The sequence below is a fragment of the Centrocercus urophasianus genome, unplaced genomic scaffold (assembly GCF_019232065.1).
Source record: "Centrocercus urophasianus isolate 14NV4802_14NV808 unplaced genomic scaffold, USGS_Curo_1.0 seq_40, whole genome shotgun sequence".
Taxonomy (NCBI): domain Eukaryota; kingdom Metazoa; phylum Chordata; class Aves; order Galliformes; family Phasianidae; genus Centrocercus; species Centrocercus urophasianus.
Genome location: NW_024884978.1, coordinates 4,914,943 through 4,937,112, shown reverse-complemented (window position 1 = coordinate 4,937,112; position 22,170 = coordinate 4,914,943). Strand labels below are relative to the sequence as shown.

The 22,170-nt window shown below is 60.8% G+C and overlaps 4 protein-coding genes across 5 annotated transcripts; all 4 read left to right on the top strand.

Annotated features, from left to right (window-relative positions):
* The first annotated feature begins 216 nt into the window (after positions 1-216).
* CD300LF (CD300 molecule like family member f) lies at positions 217-2,629 on the top strand. The gene is made up of 6 exons (XM_042832833.1): positions 217-628; positions 1,224-1,296; positions 1,465-1,649; positions 1,763-1,839; positions 1,984-2,094; positions 2,179-2,629. Exons 1-6 carry the CDS (start codon positions 256-258, stop codon positions 2,254-2,256), a joined length of 897 nt encoding a protein of 298 aa, XP_042688767.1. The 5' UTR covers positions 217-255; the 3' UTR covers positions 2,257-2,629.
* A 2-nt stretch (positions 2,630-2,631) lies between these two features.
* LOC122167919 (protein CD300H-like) lies at positions 2,632-5,372 on the top strand. Of its 2 annotated transcripts, XM_042832831.1 has the most exons (5): positions 2,632-3,616; positions 3,889-4,233; positions 4,528-4,608; positions 4,735-4,813; positions 4,968-5,372. In XM_042832831.1, exons 1-5 carry the CDS (start codon positions 3,583-3,585, stop codon positions 5,329-5,331), a joined length of 903 nt encoding a protein of 300 aa, XP_042688765.1. In that variant the 5' UTR covers positions 2,632-3,582; the 3' UTR covers positions 5,332-5,372. The 2 variants fall into 2 exon arrangements, with proteins under 2 accessions (XP_042688765.1, XP_042688766.1); XM_042832832.1 differs by lacking the exon at positions 4,528-4,608.
* An 874-nt stretch (positions 5,373-6,246) lies between these two features.
* On the top strand, positions 6,247-9,665 carry LOC122167918 (CMRF35-like molecule 8). Its single transcript, XM_042832830.1, has 6 exons — positions 6,247-6,661; positions 7,252-7,387; positions 8,161-8,267; positions 8,513-8,565; positions 8,715-8,843; positions 9,100-9,665. The coding sequence occupies exons 1-6, from the start codon at positions 6,262-6,264 to the stop codon at positions 9,211-9,213; spliced, it is 939 nt and encodes a 312-aa protein (XP_042688764.1). The 5' UTR covers positions 6,247-6,261; the 3' UTR covers positions 9,214-9,665.
* A 525-nt stretch (positions 9,666-10,190) lies between these two features.
* XYLT2 (xylosyltransferase 2) lies at positions 10,191-22,086 on the top strand. The gene is made up of 11 exons (XM_042832829.1): positions 10,191-10,325; positions 13,939-14,407; positions 15,163-15,338; positions 16,273-16,475; positions 16,927-17,007; positions 17,232-17,448; positions 17,960-18,136; positions 18,999-19,261; positions 19,363-19,558; positions 19,999-20,332; positions 20,623-22,086. Exons 1-11 carry the CDS (start codon positions 10,191-10,193, stop codon positions 20,943-20,945), a joined length of 2,574 nt encoding a protein of 857 aa, XP_042688763.1. The 3' UTR covers positions 20,946-22,086.
* The last annotated feature ends 84 nt before the right edge of the window (positions 22,087-22,170 follow it).

Genomic DNA, 22,170 nt, shown 5'->3' with positions numbered 1-22,170 from the left:
CCTGGCTGGTGCCAGCGGGGTGGAGCAGGAGGATGGGGGTACGGACAGGATGGGGCTGGCTCCTTCTCCCAGGTGAGGATGGGCAGAGCTGAGGGGCCGGGGCTGCTGCTCCCACAGGTGTGGGTTCCCTTTGGGCGTCAGCCCCGGGGCGGCCGCTCGGCCCTGTGGGGATAAGCAGGCAGCCAGGGCCCCCAAGAGGTGCCGGTTCCTCTCTGCTGTGCAGGAGCACCTCGGGGGAAGGCGGCCCGCACACTGATGTGCTGTTTCTCTCCCTTGGTGCTGTGGGGATTCTCTGCAGTTTGCCAGGCTCTGGTTGTCTCCAGGGAGGTGAGCGGCCGGGAGGGCGAGACGCTTTCCCTGCGCTGTTGGTACGCGAGGGGCTACGAGGGCTACAACAAGTACTGGTGCCGCGGGGCCGCGCGGGGCTCCTGCCACAAAGTGGTGGAGACTGCGGGGCGAGAAGTGCCGCGCCAGGACGGCCGCGTCTCCATCACGGACAACCACGTCTTCTGCGTGGTGCTGCTCACCGTGGAGGAGCTCTGCATGGAGGACGCTGGGAGCTACTGGTGCGGGGTGGAGCGGGCAGGCAGGGACATCATGGAGCCGGTCACCGTGAGGGTGAGACCAGGTGAGCGCTGGCATCGAGTTGGCTCGTGTTTGTGCTGGGCAGAGGGCGGGGGGCCGCTGGGTCGCGCCAGGAAGGAACGGTGATGTGGGGAACAGCCCCTCAGCCCTGCTGCAGTTACAGCAGTTGGCACCCGGTGTAAAGCAGCAGCAGGGTTGGCAGGAGATGGGTTGGTGCTCACAGATGGATGCGGAGCGCTGGAGACCCGTGCAGGGTTTGCAGCACCGTGGCTGCCTGGGCTCCAGCATGGACTGCACGCAGGAAGGACGGAAATCCGCTGCCTAAAATCGGCAGCGAGAGCCTGCGGCTGAGCCACAGTGCTGCAGCCAGAGAGCCTGCAGGGCCTCTGAAAATGAAAGCAGGGCTGTGACACAACGTCTGAGTTTGTAGCTGAGGAAAAGGGGCAGATCCAACTCCTCCAGCTTTGGGAAAGCTCCGTTTCACGGCTGTCAGATTGATGCTGGGAATGGCATCCCACAGGGATGTGGGCAGGGTAGGGGTAAGCACTCACCTCCTGCCAGCTGAGGTGTAGGGGCTTGAGCTCCCCTCCAGGGCACAACTCCCACCAAGGCCGTCCCTGATACAGCCATACCCACAGCTCCCAGCCCTGAGCCCTGGCTCTCCAACACCACAACGGAGTTCCCCCACACTACGAACATCTCTGCTGCAGGGTGAGTCCATGGCAGGGAGGGTGGTGGGGTCACAGTGATTGGGCTCCACATTCCCAGCATGGTGGGTCATGGACACACGATGCAGCCCATGTGCTCTGGGGCAAAGCAGCAGCAGGGACTGAAGCGTGATCTCAGGCTGCTTGCCCTGCTTTGTGGTCCATCCCACAGTGCGGGGCTGCAGAAGGAAAACACCAGCCTTCAGAAGGGTCAGGAACAGCCCCCCTCCTCTCCTCCCAACCTCTCCAGGCCAGCCCTGCAGGTCCTGCTGCCCACAGTGTTGCTGCTGCTCCTCCTGGCTGTGGCTGGCTCTGCTGGGCTCATCCACGCCCTGCGGAGGAGGAGAAGTAAGGAAGGTAAAGGCACTGGAGCACGACTAGGATTCCCTGTCCAGAGGGGACAAGGCACGATCCCAGCCTTACCTCCCTGAGGAATGTGAGCTTTGATGGTCCCTTCTCCCTGACTCCAGTCCTACAGAAACCCCTGGGGTTGGTGGGAAGCTCCCAGCTGCGCTCACCGGCAGTGCAGGCACAGCAGCACCATCAGGTAAGTGCACAACTGCCCCATGGAGCCACAGCCCTCCAAACGTCCCCTGTAGCTCCAGGCCGCTGCGGCTGCACAGGGGCAGGGCTGAAAGCAGTGGGGACACGAGTGGGGCCGTGACCCACACTGCAGCCCGGTGCTGGACAGGCTGCTGGGGACACCCCACCGCCTCGCACCAAAGGCCTCGCAGCCCCCAAACAGCCGGGAGATACCGCAGAGCTGAACAGCATCTACGACAATGAGCTGCACCTCAGGAAGGTGAGAGCCCGGCCCAGGCAGTGCTGATGCTGCAGGGAGGTTTGTGCAGCACGGGCAGGGGCCACGCAGGTCGGCAACCCCCAGGGCACCCGCACTGACAGCAGTGACACAGAGGAGCAGCGCAGTGAGCTGGGGGACGACGGAGTCTACGTCAACAGCTGATGCTCGAGAGGATTCCCTGCAGTCCTTATGGGACGTCGCTTGTGGGCGTCGCTTCAGGCTTTGCTCTGAGCGGGGCAGGGAGCAGCAGCCCCCTCCCCGTGTCCTCGCTGCAGTCTCAGCAGTGTGACGGCCTCTGCCATGGGGCTCTGGCCCTGCTCCAGCCCAGCTTCCCTCCTCTGCTTTGCTGCTGTGGATTGAGCGGTGCCCCCAGGATGGGAGGAACCCAGATCCCCATTCCTTTGTATGCTGATGCACGGGGCATCCTCCTGGCTTGGCAGCACGTGGGTTGCTTTAGATGTATGTAAACAGCAATAAAAAAACACCCTACAGGACTCAGTGCAGAGAGATGAAGATCCTGAAGTGAAACAAGGGCACACGGCTGGTGCTGGGGCTGTCAGTGAGTGGACAGGGTGAGCAGGGAGAGGGGAGTGGAAACAGCACGGGGATCAAGGAAAACCAGAGGTGAATGGGGATGGGGCAGCAGCTGAGGCTTCACTGCCCAGGATTCCCCATGAGTTTTATCAGCAAAAACATGCTAGCAGTCATCGGCCATGTCTTGAACTTAGAACATGCTGCTGTGTGCACTGACCTGCGGCCAGAAGGGTGGAAGCTGCTCACAGCCAAACTGCCCCAGGTCCCTGGGAACGGGGCTACGAGGAACAAAATGCAGAGCTTCCTCTTTCTGTGCCAGGGAAGGGCATGGGAGAGCGTGGGGCAAACGGGCAGGGTGGGAAGGAGCTGCCCTGAGGTCTTTTCAAGGGGCACTGAGGAAGAAAGGCACTGGAAGGACACAGCCGTGCTTTGTGCAGACTGTTTGGGTTCTGAAATTTTGCTGGAAACATTTAGAGAGAAAAACAATGTCACCCAGAAAACACATTTGTGCCAAAAAAGGCACCTTTCTGGGGAAGCAAGGCACTTCTGCTTGATGCACCAAACAAAGGCAGCCGCCCTCGCTGTGCCAGCAGTGGGGATCTGCGCTGGGGGTTTGCACTGAGTTGGGGCTGGGGGTGGCAAAAGCCCCTCTGCTGGGCCCCCGAATCCCTCTGGGCTGCTGGGATGGGCGCCACGGCTGGGAAAGCTCTCTGCATTATGGTGCTTTGCTGGAAACTGGTGGTGGTTCCAGAGAAGGGTCATGAGATCAGAGTGACTCACGGATAGGAGGAAGGAAGCAAATGCCTTTAAAAAAGACATACGGGGTCTCAAGCAAACATTGCCCAGGGAAACAGGCTTGGGAACCTCCTGGGCACACAGCAGCCTGCTCCGTCCGCCAGGAGCTCTGTGAATCACCTTGGGGAAAGGTCCATGTCAGGAGGGAGAAGCTGAAAAATGAGGATTATTCTGGTTTGGATGATTTTCCCAGGTAAGTGTGGGTCATGTTTGGGTCAGGGGAGGCAGAGGGGTGCAGCCGTGCAGCCAGGGGTGCCCACCACGCTGTGGGGCACAGCTCTGTTGCCGCCATCCTCCCCTGGCAGCTGCAGCACCCGGACAACTCCAGCCTGCGCTACCCCTTGTATTGCTGCTACAAGAGGCTTCTTCTGGCTTGCCACCATGCTCACTGGGGGCTCTGTTCTTAAGGCTGGGGACATCCCTCAGCGCTGGCTGAGCTCACCGCCCCTCTCCTGTCCCCTGCAGGTGTCTGGGCGGTCTCAGGTCCCTCGCAGGTGACGGCCAGCCAGGGCAGCTCGCTGTCGGTGTCCTGCAGCTATCGGCTGGGCAGCAAGCTCCACTCCAAGGTCTGGTGCAAACCATACTTTTTCAAGATCTTCTGCTCCTACATGGCCCAAACCAATGGCTCAGAGGCGGCGATGACACAGGGCAGGGTGTCCATCAGGGACAACCACACGGCTCTTGTATTCACGGTGACGATGAGAGATGTGATGCCGGAGGATGCAGGCTGGTACTACTGCGGGGCGGTGAAGTCCCTGTGGCACATCACAGGCAATCGGTGGCACAAAACCGAGGTGCTCGTGTCTGAGGGTAAGGCAGAGGGTGCCCGGGGCTGGTGCTGGAGGAGGCAGAGGGAGGATGGAAAGCACTGCACAGAGCAGAACTCTCCCTCCCTCCTTGGTAATGTCTCTGCTCCTCTGAGCCCACCCTTAAGGTTTCCAGTTCTCTCCAGCAGACACTCTTTTTCTCTGGCTCCTGGGTGTGCCTGCACCACATCACAGCAGTGATGCTCTTCTCTTGCATAACGTTTCTCCAAGTAAAACATAAACATCCTATTTCAGAGCATTGTGCCATCAGTTCTTCCACTGTGGTTTTTTTCTGCAGCTCTCAGCACTTTCCTTACGCCCACAGGGATGGAGCTGACCCCGAGCAGCAGTGCTGTGCTGGGTGCTGGGCCGGCACAGGGTGATGCCCACAGCCCTACAGGGGCCACGGACCCCCTCCATCTCCTCCAAGGTCCCTGGATGGTGACCCAGGGATGGGCTGTGGGGATCCTGCATTGACTCTCTGCCTTCTCTGCACTCGTTTCAGCCACAGCCGAGGCCGGCGATGTGCACCCGCTGCCAAAGGCAGAGCCATCCCCCACTGGCTGCGAGGAGCCTCCAGCACTGTGAGTTGGGGCTCGGGGTCACACTGGCTGCGGCCACTCCCAGGGCATCCCGCAGGGTGAGCGGGTGGAGGCTGGGCACGGGGATGCTGCAGCCCGCATCTTCCTTGCCCAGACCTGGTACAAGCTCTGTTGTTGTCTCGCTTCTCCTCCCCAGGTCCCAGCTCGACATCACCCTCCTGCTGCTCGTCCTCGGTGTGAAGGTGCCTGCGATCCTGGCCCTGCTGTGCGGGGCCGTGTGGCTGAGGAGGTGGCACAGGAGCTGCAGCCCGTGGGAAAACCTGCAGCAATCTGAGAAGTCCAGCAGCACTGCGGCACCGGGCAGCTCGGCCCCCCAGCAGCCTGACCCCCCGGCAGCACCACAGCGTCCTTCTGGTCCCCTTCCCCACACCCTGCCAGGGCTGAGCCACTGCAGCTGCTCAGCATCAGGAAGCTCTCCCCATGCAAAGCCTCAGCCCCTCCTGATGCCCCCCAAGTTGCACGAGGGAAGGATTTCTGTGCAGAGATCTCGTGTCTGCTGAGCTTGAGGTGCCACCAAAAACCAATTTTGAAACAAAGCCTGGGTATCCTGCAGGTGTCTGTCTGTCTGTCTATCTCCAGCACTGGCTGGGGCTCCAGGGGCTGCTGACACAAACGTGTGGGGCTGTGCTGCTGTGCGGGGAGCCTCAGCTGGGGGGGCATGGTGTCACATGGGAGCCGTGCACTGCAGCCTGACTGAGCTGCCCACAATTTCAGTCCTGCCCCATGCAGCCACGCACCCACAACTGGCTGAGTTGCGTCTTTCCATGGCAGGACTGCCCATCCTGAGCCCAGGGCTCACAGCACACCTGGCTGCAGCGCTGCCTCCTCCCCTCGCTGCACTCCATCCATGGCTCTGCACCCATCCGCTGCTGAGCTCCACCAGGGATCGCACTCCTTCCCATGTTCTGTGCTTGGCGGCAGCAGAAGCAGTGCTGCCATTCACATGGGGCCCCTCAGTGCACATTGAGTCCTCTGTCAGGACATTTTTTGTGTCACAGAAGATAACTTGCCCAAACGGAGCTGGGGGAACCCCATCAGCCTGATGGAACCCCACTGCATGGGCATGCTGAGCCCAACCTGTCCTCCAGGGCAACGGCAAGGTGCATGAGGGACTGCGGGGGATGAGGTCTGGGGATGGGTAGAGGCCTGGAGACACACAACTGAGGAAGAGGATTGTGATGGGTGAGGGTGATGTTGGGGTGGAAGCTGGGCAGCGAGGCTCAGGGGGTGGGAACTGAGCGCTGCTGGTGACAGAGGGATGAAGGAAATGAACTGAGAGCAGAGGAAACCAGAACTGCACATTGCAGTCCGACTTCTGCAAGTGCCTGGCCGTGAATCAAGCAGAAAGGGGAAGGCACAGCCCTGAAGGACAGGCACAGAGCACGATCTGCACGAGGGCTGCGCGGGGCAGAAGTGCAGCCGGTGCGGCCATGCGGCTGCTGCCGCTGCTCTGCTGCGCGGCTCTGTGCCTCCCCGGTCGTGCGGTTACCCGGCCGGTGCGGGGACCCGGCACCGTGGTGGGGTACATCGGGGGGTCCCTCTCGGTGTCCTGCTTCTACCAGGAGAGGTACGAGAAGTACCCGAAATACTGGTGCTACCCTGGGACGATTAAGAGCTGCTCGTATAACACCCACCTCGTCATCACGTCGGAGCAGCAGCCCTGGGCTCAGTGGGGCCGAAGCTCCATCTGGGACAACCGCACGGCGCGGGTGTTCACTGTGACCGTGAGGGACCTGACTGCGGGGGATGCGGGCGCCTACCGCTGCGGGGTGCGAACACACCTATGGCAGATGGATGTCGCCGATGAGGTGCGGGTCATCGTGTTGCCAGGTCAGTACCTGTGGGTCTGACGTTCCCCCCGTGCCCAAGGAGAAGTGCCAGGAGCAGGGCTGTGTGATGCAGCTGCCGGGAGGAGGTGGGCACCCAACAAGGAGCTGCCCTGGGATGCGTCACCAGGCTGTGCAGGCTGCCACCATGATAGGGGTCTCGGTACAGCCACTTTTTCTGCCCCTCCTTCAGCTACCCCCCTCTCTGCAGGGCATCACCCTGCTCTCATGCTCCATTTTCACTCTGCTCTGATCCCACTGGCTCTCCCTGTGCTCCCCTGGCCCACGTGTTGTGCCACCCTGGAGTCCCTCATTCCCGCCCCATTTCCCACCGAGGAGCACCAGACCCCCGGATCAGGGCCATGCAGTACCACTGCTGGGGTGTGTGTGTGTGCTGGGGGGACTGGGACTGCTGGGCCCCGCTGCAGCTCTGGGGAGGGGGCTTAGAGCCTCAGCTCTGGGGCTGTGTGCTCTGTGCAGAGGGGACTCTGTGTCCCTGGGGTGACTCTGAGTGCACCACCTCCAACTCTCCCAGCCTGCAGCATTTCCCATGGAGGCAGGCAGATGTGCTGAGCGCTTCCTATTCTTTCACAGGTCCTACCTCAGCATCACCCTCCACATCAGCCATTACCCCTGGCCCCATTTCGGGCCCCACATGTACGCCTTCCCAGCAGGAAACTGCAGAGCAGACCACACACCCCTCTTCCTCTGGAGACCTCAGTGAAGGGCAGTGAGTACCACTCGTGGTCCACACTCAGGCTTAGACCTCCTGCCTTTGCCTTCAGAAGGCAGCCTTGTGTCCTGTCAGAAGCTGCTCAGTGCAGACAGCAATGTGGGACCTGGCAGAGACACACCTGCCTGCTGGTGTTGAGCAGCAGGAGGAAGCAACAGGTCATGGCTGTGTGAGAAGAGAGCTTGAGCTGCACCACTGATCCCATTTCCTTCCTCATATCTCGAAGGGGTGTTTGCTTATGGGAAGCCGCTTGTGCGCTGAGCTGGGTGCTGTTCTGCTTTGCAGTCACACATGGCCTCGCAGGGGCTGCTCAAGGGGCAGCAGCAGAGCTTCCCTTTTCCTCCGTCTCTCAGAGGTGATGCAAGATGTGGGGAAGGCTGAGGTTCCCATCAGTATGGGTGATCTCCTTCTCTAAACCCATCCCCTCGACACAGTGACTGTGCCTTTGCTGGCAGCAAAGCAGGTCACCAAACAATGCATCCAAACCGGAGCAGAACAATAGAGAGGCAGTGGCAATAAGTGGTTCTTAAAACACTGGAGGTGCTGCAGCTCTCAGAACGGTGTCCCATTTGCTGCTGCTCCTTGCAGGCCGAGGACCACCTGCCTGCTTCCCTTGCTCTCCAGGCAAGCCCTTTGCCCACAGCCATGACCAAGCCGAGCAAAGAGAGCAAAGTGAGCAGGAGCAGCTGCCCACATGCCTGCTCTGCAGTGGTTGCTGCTGGCTTTGCTGCTGAGCAGAGTGAGAGAACAGAAACTCTTTCCTCTTGCAGGTTGGACGTAGTCATGGGCATCCTCATCCCATGCATCGCGGTGGTTCTGTTTTTCCTCACACTTGCTGCTACCGTTTTGGTAATTCTGTCCTGGAAGAGGAAGAAGGGTGAGCGAAGCTGTCACCAGTGCCTTTTTCTGTCTAGATTTGGTGTGAATTTTGGTGCCAGCACAGGGAGGGGCAGAGGGCCGCCAGCTTTCTGCTGGATCTGCGTTTGTTGCAGAGCTGCTTCGGGCCAGGCGCCCCGGGTCCCTTCCTGCTCTGCAGTGAGGCTGGCTGCAGCAGCGCAGGGTTTCACACGCTGCTGTTCCTCTGCTTTCCCTTTTGTCTGACCATGACTGCATCTCACACAGCCCTCGCAGGAGCACCCATCGAGATGGGCAGCACTCGTGGCACAGCTGACGCGGTAAGGCGAACAGCACGGGCCTGGGGAGCTGTGCGGGAAGGGGGAAGCGCTGCACTCTGTGCTCCTGCCTCCATCCCAGCACTGATCACTGAGGGCAGTGGGATGGGAGGTGCTGGAAGTGCACCCCGACTCTTCTCGGTTGGTTGCAGGAGGTGCTGCAGTACGCGGATATCAGCCACGTGGGCACGGAGCAGAGCCATCCGTACAGCAACGTCAGGGCTGCCCCTGCATCCCCACAGGCAGCCACTGAATATTCCGAGGTCAAGAAGCCGTGGCAGGTGGGAAAGCTCAAGAAAGCAGCAGGAAGAAATCTCGCTTGGGGGCTGTAATGGGGGGAGCTGGTGCGGGGCAGGGCTGGGTCGGATGGGCGGGTAATAGTGGTGGATAATTGCCACAGATAATGAGGCTGCCCTCCTGCTCTCTGGTCCTGCAGCTGCAGTGGGCGCTTGAAAGGGATGGAAGAGGCTCTGGCAGATGGATGTTCCTTGGAGAAACCACGCCAATCGTTTTTTATGTTTTTTCCCTCTTTCCCAGGATTTAAAAGGGAGTACAGAGAGCCTTTATGTACAGGTGTGCAAAATCCCTCCCGAGGAGCAGGAACAGCTCTATGCCAACATGGCTCCCAGGCAGCAGAGTGCAGCACAGTGAGGATGGGGAGCCAGCACTGCTGTCTGCTGGGAGCTGCTTGGGACACTGAGACCCACTCGGGGGCGTCAGGACAGTGTGTGGGGCAGCCAGGAACCGGCTGCATGTCAGAGCTGCTGCTTTCCTAGGCTGCGCTGCTTCTTTGGTACCAAGACAGGCGGAGGTTGAGCAAGAGGCGACAACGTCACTCCCTGCGTTCAGAGACCTCGTGCCCCACGTGGCAACCGTGCTGGGAGCAGAAAATGGTCCCTGCACTTGTGCGGCCCCTGCTGGGAGGGCGGCCGGCAGCGATGCTCCCATTCGTCCCGCACGGCCGCTGGGAAACAGCCGCTCACATCCCCGCGCTCCCCAGGGCGGCTCCGTGCCCCAAGGCCCCGCTGGGAGCGCACCCTGACGGGCCGCGGCTCAGCCCCCCCCCCTCAGCCCATCATTCACTCCCGGGCGCCCACTCGACGCATTATTCTCCATAAAACATCTCTCTCAATTAACGCAGCTGATACTTCGGTGAATCCGTGGATAACTCCGGGGAGCCGGGCCCCGTTCCACCGCATCTGGGGGTAATTTTCACAGCAAGAGCTGCTAAGAGCCGCTGCCGGGGGACAGCGGGCGCTGCGGGGCCAGCAGCCGCCCGAGATCTCAGTACAGACGGGGCGGAGACCCGCACAGCCGCCTCGTGGGGCCGGAAAGCTCCGGCGCACCCTGCAGCCCTCCGCCTCCGGCGGCACCGCAGGACGCGAGGCGCGCCCCCGCACACGAGCACGCGCACGGCCTGCCGCACACGTGGACGCGCGCAGCGCACGCGCAGGAAGGGATCGCTGCACGCGCGCACACGCGTCCGCTCCTCAGCAGCGCGCACGCGCTCCGGCACGCGCGCCCCCGCCCCTGGAGCTCGCGCGCCGTGCCCGCGCCTTTGGCCCCGCCCGCCTCCGGCCGCGCGTGCGCGCCGCAGCCCGCCCCGCGCCGGCGGAGCGGCCGTGACGATGGGGGCGAGCGCCCGGGTGCGGAAGCTGGCCCGGCGGTACCGGCTGGCCGTGGCCACGGCCCTCGCCATCCTCCTGCTGCAGGGGCTCGTGCTCTGGAGCTCCGCCGGCCTCGACGAGGAGGGCCCGGCCGAGGTGCGGAGCGGGGGGACGGAGAACGGACCGGGCCGGGCCCGGGGCGGGGGGCGGGCCGGGGCCGCGGCCGCCGGTGGGCTCGGAGGCTCCGCTCGGGGCGCGGCCGGGCGGGGGCTGCGGGGTCGTTTGGGGCCGCGGGGGGTCCGGGCGCTGTGCTGCGGGCCGCGGGTCTGCGCGGTGTGCGGAGGGGAGGCGCGGAGCGGAGCGCGGGGCTGCGGAGCGCGGTGCCCGTGTGACGCTGCCCGCAGCCCCGACCTTCTCGTGCCTCGGGACGGCGCCGGCAGCGCGTTTTGCCTCGCGATCGCGCGGGAAGCTGAGGCGGGGGCTGCGGGCAGGGCCGGCGCGTGCGGTCGTCGCTTCCACCTCCCGGCGGAGCTCTTCGCCTCCGGGCCGTTCGTGGCGTTGCGTTTATTTGTCGAGAGCCGCTCCGCTGTGCCCGGGCCTGGCCTGCTGCAGGGGGCGAGCGGCAGCGACGGCTCGTAACGCTGAGCGCAAAGGGAGGGGAGGGGAAGCAAGGAAGGAAAGGAAGGAAAGGAGCTGCTCACCTCCGCTCCGTTGCCGCCTCCCTGGCTGCTGGAGCCGCCCCTGCGGCCGCAGGAGTTTCCCTGGACTAGAAACTTCTCCCCCGAGGGCAAAAAGGAATGGAGCAGCTACTGCAAGGAAGCAGGAGGAAGGTCTGTGGGTTGGTCACACGGCCAGCAGGTCGATCGCCAGCCCCAGGGCTGGGTGAGCACAGCAGTGAGTCAGAACCGGGATGTGGCAAGGAGAGCGGACACGGAGTTACCTTTGATTTGAAGATGCTGTGAGTGTGTGAGCTGTGCAGCCAGGTGTGACCGACAGCCCTGTCCTCTTTCCCTGACCTTGGCTGGACACTCATCCCAGCTGCCCTTTCTCTCTCTGCACCGGCCTACGCTGCTCCCCTGTCTGCCGTTATCACTTGGGCAGGCAGTTCCTGGTGCCACTGTGATCAGCTCTGCCTGCCTTTGCTCCTGCCCTGCGCAGCCTCCTTATTCCTCCTGCTTTCCTCGTGCCTCCCCCAGCACCGAGCTGGGCACTGACAGGTTTGGCTGTGGGCAGCCTCGTCTGTACTGGGGACAATTCGCCGCCACCAGTCTCACAGCTCATAAGATGGGAATGGAGAAGCCTCTCTGGAGAATGCAAGAAGCCTCATGAACTTCACTGACAGCTCAAACCCATCAGCAAGCTTGGAAGAATGCAGTAAACTGTTTTAGAAAGACAACAAAGCTCTTTGGTTCTGTGCCCTCCTGCAGTTTCTGCTTTTGGCCAGACCTGGAGGAGCCACTGTTCCCTGGGGTATTTCTGGTAGACATGAAGGCAGAACTCTCCCTGGAGTACCTGACTTTGCAGGCTTGGTTGGATCTGGGAAACGCTGGGATCTAATTGCTTGAGTAAATGGCTCCTTCCCACTAATGGACACTGCTCTAGCCTGGCTCATCCCCACCACAAGCCAACTGTGACTCGCAGGAGTGAGCACACGACCACAGAGCATCTTTGTGGGTGGAGGTGAGGAGCTGTCACTGGGGAGAGGTGTTGCAGCCCATTCACGTGGGGATGCAGGATGGAGGAAGTGACCACTGGCAGGTGGCTGGAGTCGTCCATGTGTGCAGGGAGGAGGGACGGGCAGCTGCTGGCGCTCCCAGGAGCTCTGCCAGAGAGTCCTGTGCATGAGCCCTAAATACAGCAGAGCAACGTGGCTGAAGCTGTTCTCTGCCTGGCTGGGTGGAGGGATGGCTCTGCTGTGGTGCAGTAATTAGAAGCCATTCAGTTTGTTAGCTGGCAGCTCCAGAAAGGCTGGTGGTGTTTCTGAGGAATTCCCTGCTGTGAATAGCAGCTGAGTTCCTTCCAGGGGACACGTGGGGTGCTGTGTGTGGGCGCCGTGCCGAGGCGTGCTGGCAGGGCCACAGGGTCTTCCTGCAGGGCTGGGCTGAGTCTGTGGAGGAGACTCTTTTCTCATCACTTTCTGACTCCCTGCTCCTGTGACACGCAGAGGAAACAGGTCCATAACTCTCCAAACAGACGGGCCTGTGCTGTGCTAATGAGCTGCTCCCGCCTGTCAGGGGCTGGCGGTGGCGCCTGGCTGTGTGGCAGTGGGCTCACCTGTCCCTGCTCACCGTCAGCCCTGCGGGAGCCACGCAGCCCTGCGGCCCCTTCCTGCATGGCTGAGGATTGCAGGCTGTGGGAGACCATTCAGCCCAGCACAGGGAGCTCAGGGACAGCATGCTGGCTCTGCCTGTCGGCTGCTCACACAGGCTGGCTGGAACAGGCAGGTCTTGCCAGATGCTTTCTAGCCTTTGCGCAGCGTGATTTCTCCTGGCTGTGACCTTCCTGGCAGCTATGCCTGCAGGGAGGCTTGTGCAGCAAATTAACTTGGTCTCACCATCTCCGTGAGCATCTGTGCATCCTCAGAAGATGCTGCTCCCCCAGAGAAGCTCCCAGCAGGTCTCGCTGCCTGCGGTGACACCGGTTGGTGCTGTGCCGGTGGCCGTGCCAGCTAAAGCCCTTCCCCAGCCCTGGCCAGAACAACTCAGGGGCTCTGAGTGCATCTGATGGTGTCTGTCGTGCCAACCCCGCGGGCAGCTCCACTCCTTGGCCCTGCAGCTGCCTCCCTCATTGCTACCATCCAGACTCCTATGTGTCCAGGAACAACTCTTCGCTCTTCCCACGTCTAACTCATTTCTGCTAATCAGCCAGCCTGGCAGAGGTAATGAAGTGCAATTAACTTCCCTCTGCACACACTTGGCTCCTTGGGAAGATTTGTTAAAGGGATTTCTAGAGAAGCTGGCAGTCACTGCATCCGCTCCAGGTGAGCACTGGAAGCCAGGAAACGGAGAAGGGAGCACAACAGGTTCTTCCCTTACACTTTCAGTCCCAATAAGTACAGCTGCCTCTTGTGTGGGACTCCATCCCTTGGATAAGCTGGGCTTCAGAGCCAGTTTGGGCTCACAGTGTGATTGTGACAGTGAGCAGCTGGTCTGTTTGCCAGCTGGCAGAGTCACAGCCACCAGCTAGGGGAGCCCTGTGCCTGTCCTTACTGCTCTCTGCCCACAAAAGACCCTGCAGTGTGGCAGGAAGGCAGAGGGGACCTTGGAGCAATGTCCTGGTTGTTGGTCTTGGGCGCTGCAGCCACAGGGGCCGCAGAGCGGTGTCACTTGCTGGAACATAGAGGCTTGGGGTCTGTCCCTGTGAGGAGGCAAAGCACCGTGCAGGGAGGTGCTGTGGGGCTGGAGTTGGGGGTTTTGGGTGGGGAGTGGAGTGAAGGCCTCATTTGCTGCTGGAGCACCAGCCATGCTGCAGCACTGAGCTGCTGTACATGAAGCTAGTTATTCTGCTGGGGGCAGGGGTCAGATCACTGCTCTGGGCTTCTTCTGCTCAGCCCTGAGGAGACACTGCCGTGAGGGGTACCCGTGCCTCCCTTGCTTGCAGCAGCCAGCCCTGCTGTGCTTCAGTGTGTCCTGAGGATGGCAGAGAAGGATGCTGGTTGTTGGGCTCCAGTGGGACACAGACGTTGAGCGCTGGGAACAAGGATGCTCTGAGCGCATCGACAGCAGGCCTGAGTTAATACCGTGTCCTTTTCTGCATCCACCTGAAACAGGAGCGGCAGAAGAAAGCCAGGCTGCCCGAAAACGGCGATGGCTCCAAGGACTCCGACAGCTCTGCCGGGCGCCGGGGCAGCGCAGGACGGAAGCACGGGCGATGGCGAGGACGGCTGGACAGCCCCGGGGCTCTGGTGTCAAAGGTGGTGAGAGCTGTGACAGCGAGACACAAAGTGGGACGGCGGCTGCCGGCTGCACCGGACTCCAGCCGGAGGAACCTGACGGAGCCGCGCGGGGACGCCCAGCTGGCCGTCTTCCAGCAGGGTGACACAGGCAGCGTGGAGGGGGCGCCGCAGCCCACCGAGAACAGCTTCACCCCCAAGTGTGAGATCACGGGCAAAGATGCCCTCTCTGCGCTGGCCAGAGCCAGCAGCAAGCAGTGCCAACAGGAAATTGCCAACGTGGTGTGTCTGCACCGGGCCGGCAGCCTCATGCCTCAGTCTGTGCCTCGCCACTGCCCGCTCTCCGGTAAGTCCTGCTCACGTGCCCAGGCTGCCTGTGGGCATCTGGAGCATCCCGGTGAGATGGGTGGGCCCCCTCCTTCGTGCAGCCAGGCGGTCCCACAGGGCCCAAAGCTGCCTCAACCTGTTGCTGATTCCCAAATTTCTGCCGCCTCTGTAATCCAATTAAAGCTGTGCCAGCCTCCTTAAACTGGGCTGTTCATCCCAAGCAGCAGCAGTTTTAGGGATGGGAGCCAGGTGCAGCTGCATCTTCTGTTTTGAATAGCCAGAGGAAGTGTAGTGGAAATGCTAAGTCAGGGCTTGAGCCAGTGATGGAGCACCTGGTGGGGAGGCAGGGCCAACCCAGGGGAGCTCAGGTGCATGCAGTGTACCTGACTGAGCAGCAGGGATGGAGCCAGGATCCACCCCTTCCCAACCCTCATTCAAGGGTTGGCAGTGGATGCGTGGGGGTCTCTAAGAGATTCCTGCCTACCTGAGGCCTTCCCAAGGTAAGCAGCTTCTTTCTCTTTCTGTCCCTGCTGCTGTTGTGTTAGAGTAAATTCTCACTTGCTGCGACCTGAGTTCTTGCTGTTCTGCTGTCGTTGCTGCACTTTCCATTGCATTATAGGAGGGCACCCCTCCTTTCCCAGCACGTTCCTGTCAGTGTTACACTAGGGACTGCTCGTGCCAAGGTGCCTTGCTGTGTGGTAGGGCAGTGGCATGCCCTGTGCTGTCTGGAGCCAAAGCCAGCAGGTTGCTGACAGCCCTTGCTTCCTCATGCAGGCAAGGTCAGCCCTGTGATCCAGTGGGATGAGAGCCGGCTGCAGCAGGTGCCCCCCAGCAACCCTGTGCGCATCGCCTACATGCTGGTGGTGCACGGCAGGGCCATTCGCCAGCTGAAGCGGCTCATCAAGGCTGTGTACCACCAGCAGCACTTCTTCTACATCCACGTCGATAAGGTACGTGAAGGGGGGAGGGAAGAAGGGAGAGGACGTGCTAATGGTGTCTGGATCCATCACCAAGCAGTCCGTAGAGGTGAGGGCGCAGACTAAACGAAGACAAGGCTGGGTCTCCTGTCCAGGGTCTCCTGCACTGGAGGAAGTGACCGGGTGGGGTTTGTCATCACTGTGACTCTCCCACTGTTTCTGCCTCCCCAGAAATAGTAGAATCTGTCACCCTTGCCTGGAGCAGGGTGGTCTCAGCCCTTGGGGCCACAAGCAGCAAACAGTCTGTGCTCACCTTCCTCCAGTGCCACTTCCTTTCATGTGGGCAGGGGAAAGATTGTACTCCAGCCCAGAAGATGCAGTGCTCACACCCTGCTTCTCTGCTCTGTTATTTCTGTGCGTTGGCAACAGCCAAAAACAGCCCAAAGGCATGGCTAGTGCCAAAACACTCTCCATTCCATAGATCATAGATTCCAAGATCCCAGGGAGACATCACTTTGCCTGGTGGAAGGGAAAGGTCAGCTGGATCAGGCAGGCAACTCTGTTCTGGCTGCCCACTTTTTGTTTCAGCAGTATAAATGAAAGGGGCTGCTGTGCCCTGGGCAGGCAGCAGATCGTGGCTGCTGCTGCTCAGAGAGCCCTTCAGAGGTGGGCTGCCCAGCCTGCCAGCAGGGTTGGGGTCTGGAGGCATGGGGGGATGCTGGCAGCAGGTGGGGTCTGGCTGCCCTTTCCAGAGTTTCCAGTCCAACCCCTGAGAGCAGCAGCATTGAAGTTTAGCCGTGGTGTGGGCTGGGGCACCACAGAGCTGCAGGGTCTGACTCTTGGTACTGCTCAGGAAGGCAGACAGGGGAGTGGGGAGGGCAGAAGGACACAGAGCAGGGCTGGTGGTGAGGAGGACAGGGCCCTGGGAAGAGGAGTGCTCGCTGACCGTGAGCTTTGTCCCCTGCAGCGTTCCAACTACCTCCATCGAGAGGCAGTGGAGCTGGCCCAGCACTACCCCAACATCCGTGTGACGCCCTGGCGCATGGTGACCATCTGGGGAGGCGCCAGCCTGCTGAAGATGTACCTGCGTAGCATGAAGGACCTGCTGGAGCTGACCGAGTGGCCCTGGGACTTCTTCATCAACTTGAGTGCCACTGATTACCCCACGAGGTTGGGACCTTGTTGGATCAGGGAGGATGATGGAGGGGTTTGGGCTGCGTGGTTCCCCAGCAGCCTTGGGAGTAACATTGCTGGGAGGAGCAGGGAGCTCAAGGAAGAAGAGGTCAGAGCTGCACCCACGTGCTGGTGATGATACTTCAGGGCAAGGCTGGTCCCGTCTCTGTAGAGGAGCCCAGCCAGTACCTCAGAGGCCGTGCTTTCCCATTGCCTGGCTGCTGCAGGAGAACGTGCACGTGAACACATGTGAAGACATGGATGTGCACCAGCCCTGCAAACCTCAGCAGGTGCCAGGCAGCAGAGGCTGCGTCTGCCCAGCAATGGAATAAGGGACCGAGTCAGCCCCTACCAGGCAGCCTGAGGCTCCTTGTGTCTGACGGCTGCTGCAGCCTGAGTGTTCACTGGGCTGCTTTATCCCACTAACACTTTCTAATTTACCTGTCAGGACCAACGAGGAGCTAGTGATGTTCCTGTCCAAATACCGAGACAAGAACTTCTTGAAGTCTCACGGCCGAGACAATGCCAGGTAATCCCAGTTAAAGACCAAGGGGAGGAGCAGGAAAGTGGGGAGATGCAAGGGGAAAAAAACAGATCAGTTGTGCAGGGAGTTGTTTCAGCTGCAGCCGCCAGAGCTGAGCAGCCAGCCCTCTCACTGGTGTCAATCCACTGGTTTTACACTGCAAGAGATCCGCCTGTGTCCTGGCGAAGCGGGTGGCGTCCCTAACGCCTCGTGTTTGTCCCTCTGCCCAGGTTTATCAAGAAGCAGGGGCTGGACCGCCTGTTCCACGAGTGTGACTCCCACATGTGGAGGCTGGGTGAGCGGCACATCCCTGAGGGCATCGTGGTGGACGGTGGCTCCGACTGGTTCTCACTGACCCGCAGCTTCGTGCAGTACGTGGTGTATGCAGACGACCAGCTGGTGTCCCAGCTGCGGCAGTTCTACACCTACACACTGCTGCCAGCCGAGGTGGGTGCTGCTGGGCTGCTGGGCTGCTGGGCTGCTGGGCTGCTGGGCTGCTGGGCTGCTGGGCTGCAGGCAGGGGAGCTCAGAGCTGCCTTCGCTGTGGGAGCTGCCTTCTTCTCTCAGCCTTATTCCTTCTCCCCAAGAAACGAACAAAAGATGGTGCTGGCTTTCATGGGACTTTCTTCCCATTGTTCTGAACAACGCCCCGCTCCATCCTTGCCCCAGGTAGCTGGGAGGAGCGTTGCAGGTTCTGCTCCTGCAGCTTTTGTGACTGCTGGTAGGAAAGAGGGGGCGGAGGAGCAGACTTGCCAAGGGTTGCGTTTGAATCCAGCCCCGTGCTTTGGGTCCAGACACTTGTGGGCTGGATAAGGAGTGACGTGCGTGAACGTTGTGGGTTGCCCTGTGCTGGGAACTGGGAGCTATCCAGGCCTCCCTGTTCTTCTGTGAGTGAGGGGCTCCGTTAAGCACCCGCCCTCCATCCCCCCTGTGTCTCTGTCCCTTCTCTGCCATACAGTCCTTCTTCCACACGGTCCTGGAGAACAGCCACGCCTGCGAGACGCTGGTCGATAACAACCTCCGCGTGACCAACTGGAACCGCAAGCTGGGCTGTAAGTGCCAATATAAACACATAGTCGACTGGTGCGGGTGCTCCCCAAATGACTTCAAACCCCAGGACTTCCTCCGGCTACAGGTGAAAAAGATCCTCCTTTCTCCTCCTGCTCTTTCCCCTCCTCCCTGTCTCTGTCCCGGCTCTCCTCTGAGCTCCCCTGCAGATGCAGTGCCAGCTGCTCTGCATGAGTCTCACCCGGCCCGGCAGGAACAGGAGCAGGATTGGCTCTCCGGCCCCCGTGGGGCTCAGCACAGATGTGGCTGAGCGCTCTGCTGGCGAGGTTGTGCTGACTGCCCTGCCTAGCAGCCGGATTCTGCTTGCAATGCTGCTCCTTTTCCCAGACTCTTTCCCATTTCCCTGCTCTTTCTTTGCAGACCTCTTGGGGCAAATATCTGTTCTTTAAAACCTGTGAAAAAAGTGCTGTCATCTTTGGTAGGACAAAATATTTTGACATCCTCCTGTGCTCTCAGCAAGCTGAGATGTAAACTGAATGGTGGAGGTTTGGGAGATCTCTGTCCCTCGGTGGGATTTTCTAGTGAGGGGCTGCAGTACTCCGTGGTGCACAGCGCTGATCCTGCAAGCTGTGCCACATGGCCAGGACTCTGCAGTTTGGTGGGTGGGAGCCCTTCTGAGCATAGCCAGATACAACAGATAAGGGGTGAATGACAAGTGGATGCTTGTGAGCACATAGAGGGGAAGGCAGTGGGAGAGATTGGAACCCATCTGCATTACCAGTAGCGATACTTTTTGCTACCACTGATCCTGCCACAGAGGATCCCACACACAGTCTGTGCTTTGCTGCTCCTTGGCCTGCGCCATCAGATGGGGCAGAATGGATCCTAGCACGCTTCTTCCCCCTGTGCCCCACACCCGGCCGCCCTGCTGAGGTGGGAGGGCGGAGGGGAAGCCGCCATTGCTGTTAGAAATGACTGTGTTGTTCCAGCAACTCTCCAGACCCACCTTCTTTGCCCGCAAGTTTGAGTCGACGGTGAATCAGGAGGTGCTGGAGATCCTGGACACCCACCTGTATGGCAGCTACCCCCCCAGCACGCCTGCCCTCAAGGCCTACTGGGAGAACGTCTACGACCGCGTCGACGGGCTCAGCGGCCTCAGCGACGTCACCCTCACCTTCTACACGGGCTTCTCCAGGCTGGGGCTCCGCAAAGCAGCATCTGTGGTGGCGCCAGAGCAGGAGAAGCTCTGCAGGTGGGGCACTGACCGTGGCTCGGCCCAGGCTCTGAGGGGCGGCTGCACGTCGTGCTGGGAGGATGCTGACGCTCAGTTGTGCAACCTCTGTCTTTCTCCAGATTTGAGCCCCGAGGTTTCCCATCCAGTGTTCACTTGTATTTCTATGACGACCGTTTCCAGGGCTACCTGGTGATGCAGGAAGTGCAGAACTCAGCCACTGGCCGGGCAGAGTCCCTGGAGGTGTGGATGATGCCCCAAGGAGCTCTGAAGCTGGCAGGTCATGGAGGACAGGCAAACCGGTTACAGAACCTTGAGGTATGGGAAAAGTTTCCCTCAGAACTCCTGCTTTCCTCCTGAGCTTTTCTACACCATGCTGCCCTTCTTTCTCTCCAAGCCTGCACACTGAGTGAGGCAGAGGGGCACAGTGCCATTGTCATGGCTGAGAATGAACTTCTGTCCAGGAATTTGGCTTCAGTTTGGAGCTGAACAGTGGAGAAAAGGCTTTGAAGGGATCTTTGAAGTGGGGGTAGTTGAGGCAGCTGGTGGCAACACCTCTGGCTGCAGAGGGCATTACATGCAGCTGGATTGGCACTGATGTGGTGCAGGCGGACAGGAGAGCAGAGCAGGGTGGGTGTGCGTCGCTTTGGGCTCCAAAGCTCATTTCCTCTCAGGTTTGGGATGGTGAAGCATAAATCCCAAGCTGGTAGCATCTGTTTGCCCAGTGTCCCACTGCCTCATGCCTCTTGTCCCTGCAGGTGGGCACGGAGTGGGATCCCAAGGAAAGGCTCTTCCGCAATTTTGGAGGCTTGATGGGGCCTTTTGACGAGCCGATGGCCATGCAGAAGTGGTCGCGAGGCCCCAACCTGACAGCCACAGTGGTGTGGATTGACCCCACGTATGTTATTGCTGCCTCCTACGACATCACGGTGGATGCTGAGACTGAATTCACCCAGTACAAGCCGCCCCTGAACCGGCCTCTGCGCCCCGGCATCTGGACCATCCGCCTGCTCCAGTTCTGGGAACCCCTAGGGGAGAACCAGTTCTTGGTGGTGCCACAGACCTTCAACCGCAGGCAGCCTCTCAGAAAAGGTGAGGATGCTCTGGGATCGGGGCCGAGGTCTTTCTGCGGGCAGTCCCATGTGCTTCCCCCCATGGTAGCCTCCAGCCTGCAGGAGCCATCCTCCTCTGCCCATGTATCCGCATGTGTCAGATGAGGCTGGTAGGCCAATATGTCTGCCACATCCATCCTCCAGGTGCCTTGCTGTCCCTTGGGCTGGACTACGGGCTGCAAGGGGCCGGGATGCTGAGGGTGCTGGGAGGAGCAGCGGAGTGCTGGGATCAGCAGTGCTCACGGCTCTCTTTGTCCCCATCCTGCACAGATGATAGCGGCTGGCTGCACGGCGGGCCCCCCCGCAACGAGTACATGGAGCAGAGCTTCCAGGGCCTGGGGGGGATCCTGAACCTGCCGCACCCCGAGGAGGCAGAGGCGGCGGCGGCACGGAAAGCACAGCTGACAGGGCGGGCGCTGGACGAGTGGGCAGACAGCGCCATCAGCACCTTCTGGTCCGTGGCGGATGTCTGTGTCGGCAGCAAATCCTCCTGCTCCTCCCTGGAGCTCTGCAGCAAAACCTCCTGGAGCTCACTGTCCCCGGACCCCAAATCAGAACTGGGGCCCGTCAAACCTGATGGGCGGCTGAGGTAGCAGGAGCAGCCGGGGGGCGGTGGGAGCTGGGGCCGTCCTGCATCACTGCCCTACGAGGGGCTCCAGGCTGCATCGCCCCGCACAATTCGCACCGAAGTTACTTGAGGAAGAGAACGGGGAAGTGCCGGGCTGAGGGATCCTCCTGCGGGTTTCTTCTGGAGGAAGGGGAGGTGCTCTTGGCCATTTCCCCCAGGAGTGGGCACTTGCCGGCCATGGGCAGCGTGCTGGGGTGCCCACCGCCGTGGGGCGCTGACGGGAGCTGCGTGGTTCTCAATCCAGGCCTTGGTGTCGTGGGAAGGGCTGGTGGAGGAGGGACGGAAGGCTGCCAGGGGCGGGCTCTGCACCAGCTCAGCGCCCTGCCCTCTCTGCCCTGCCCAGGCTCGATCTCTGCAGGATCAGCCCGGTGCCGCGGGTTGCTCCCCTGGAAGGCTGGCAGAGGAGTCCAGGGCACACAGGGACGTGCAGGAGCAGGACAGGTCAAAGCCTGCCCCGTGCATGGAGCTGCTGCTGGCCCAGGGCTTGCATCTCACCCCCTCGACCCCAACCCTTTAGTTTGTATTTTTATAAATATATATAGAAATATATATGATGCAAAGTGCAATAGAGACGAGACCCCCGTTGGCCGGGATGTCCTCGCGTCTCCACGTCCCCTGAGACTGTAACATACCTTGTTCTCTTGGCTGTCCTGGTGCTGCAGGACAGGGTGCTGGGTTGTTTACATTTTTTTTATTATTGTTTTGCTGTTTACCATTTCCTGCTGGGGGCTGAGGAGGGACCGCATCGCGCTGCCCTCAGGGCAGCTGCCCGACTGTGCCAAACATTTGGAGCTGCCGATGTTTGCTGTGCGACGGCTCAGAGGGCGGTTTGAGCCCGAGAAGCCGCTGTGGGACGTTGTGGCTTCCGTGTCTGCTCCACCCAGAGCTCCGGGGCGGGATGCGTCTCCTGCCAAAATGCAACGCGATGGCAGCTGCCCTGCGCCACAGCCCGTCGGCCCCGCCCGCTCTGTTCTCCTGGGTCAGCAGAAGCTCTCAGGATCTGCTCTGCTTCCCCGGCTACAAAGCAAAGCAAGGAGATCCGGCCGGCTCCATCCGCTCTGTGCTGCTTCTGCTTCCCCCGTCCCAGGGAGCGGCGGCGCGCCCCGTTCCCAGCCACCCGCCGGCCCGGGCCCTGCCGGCGCCGTTCCTCTCCGAGAGCAGCGCTGCGTGGGACGGCCGGCTTCAGTTTT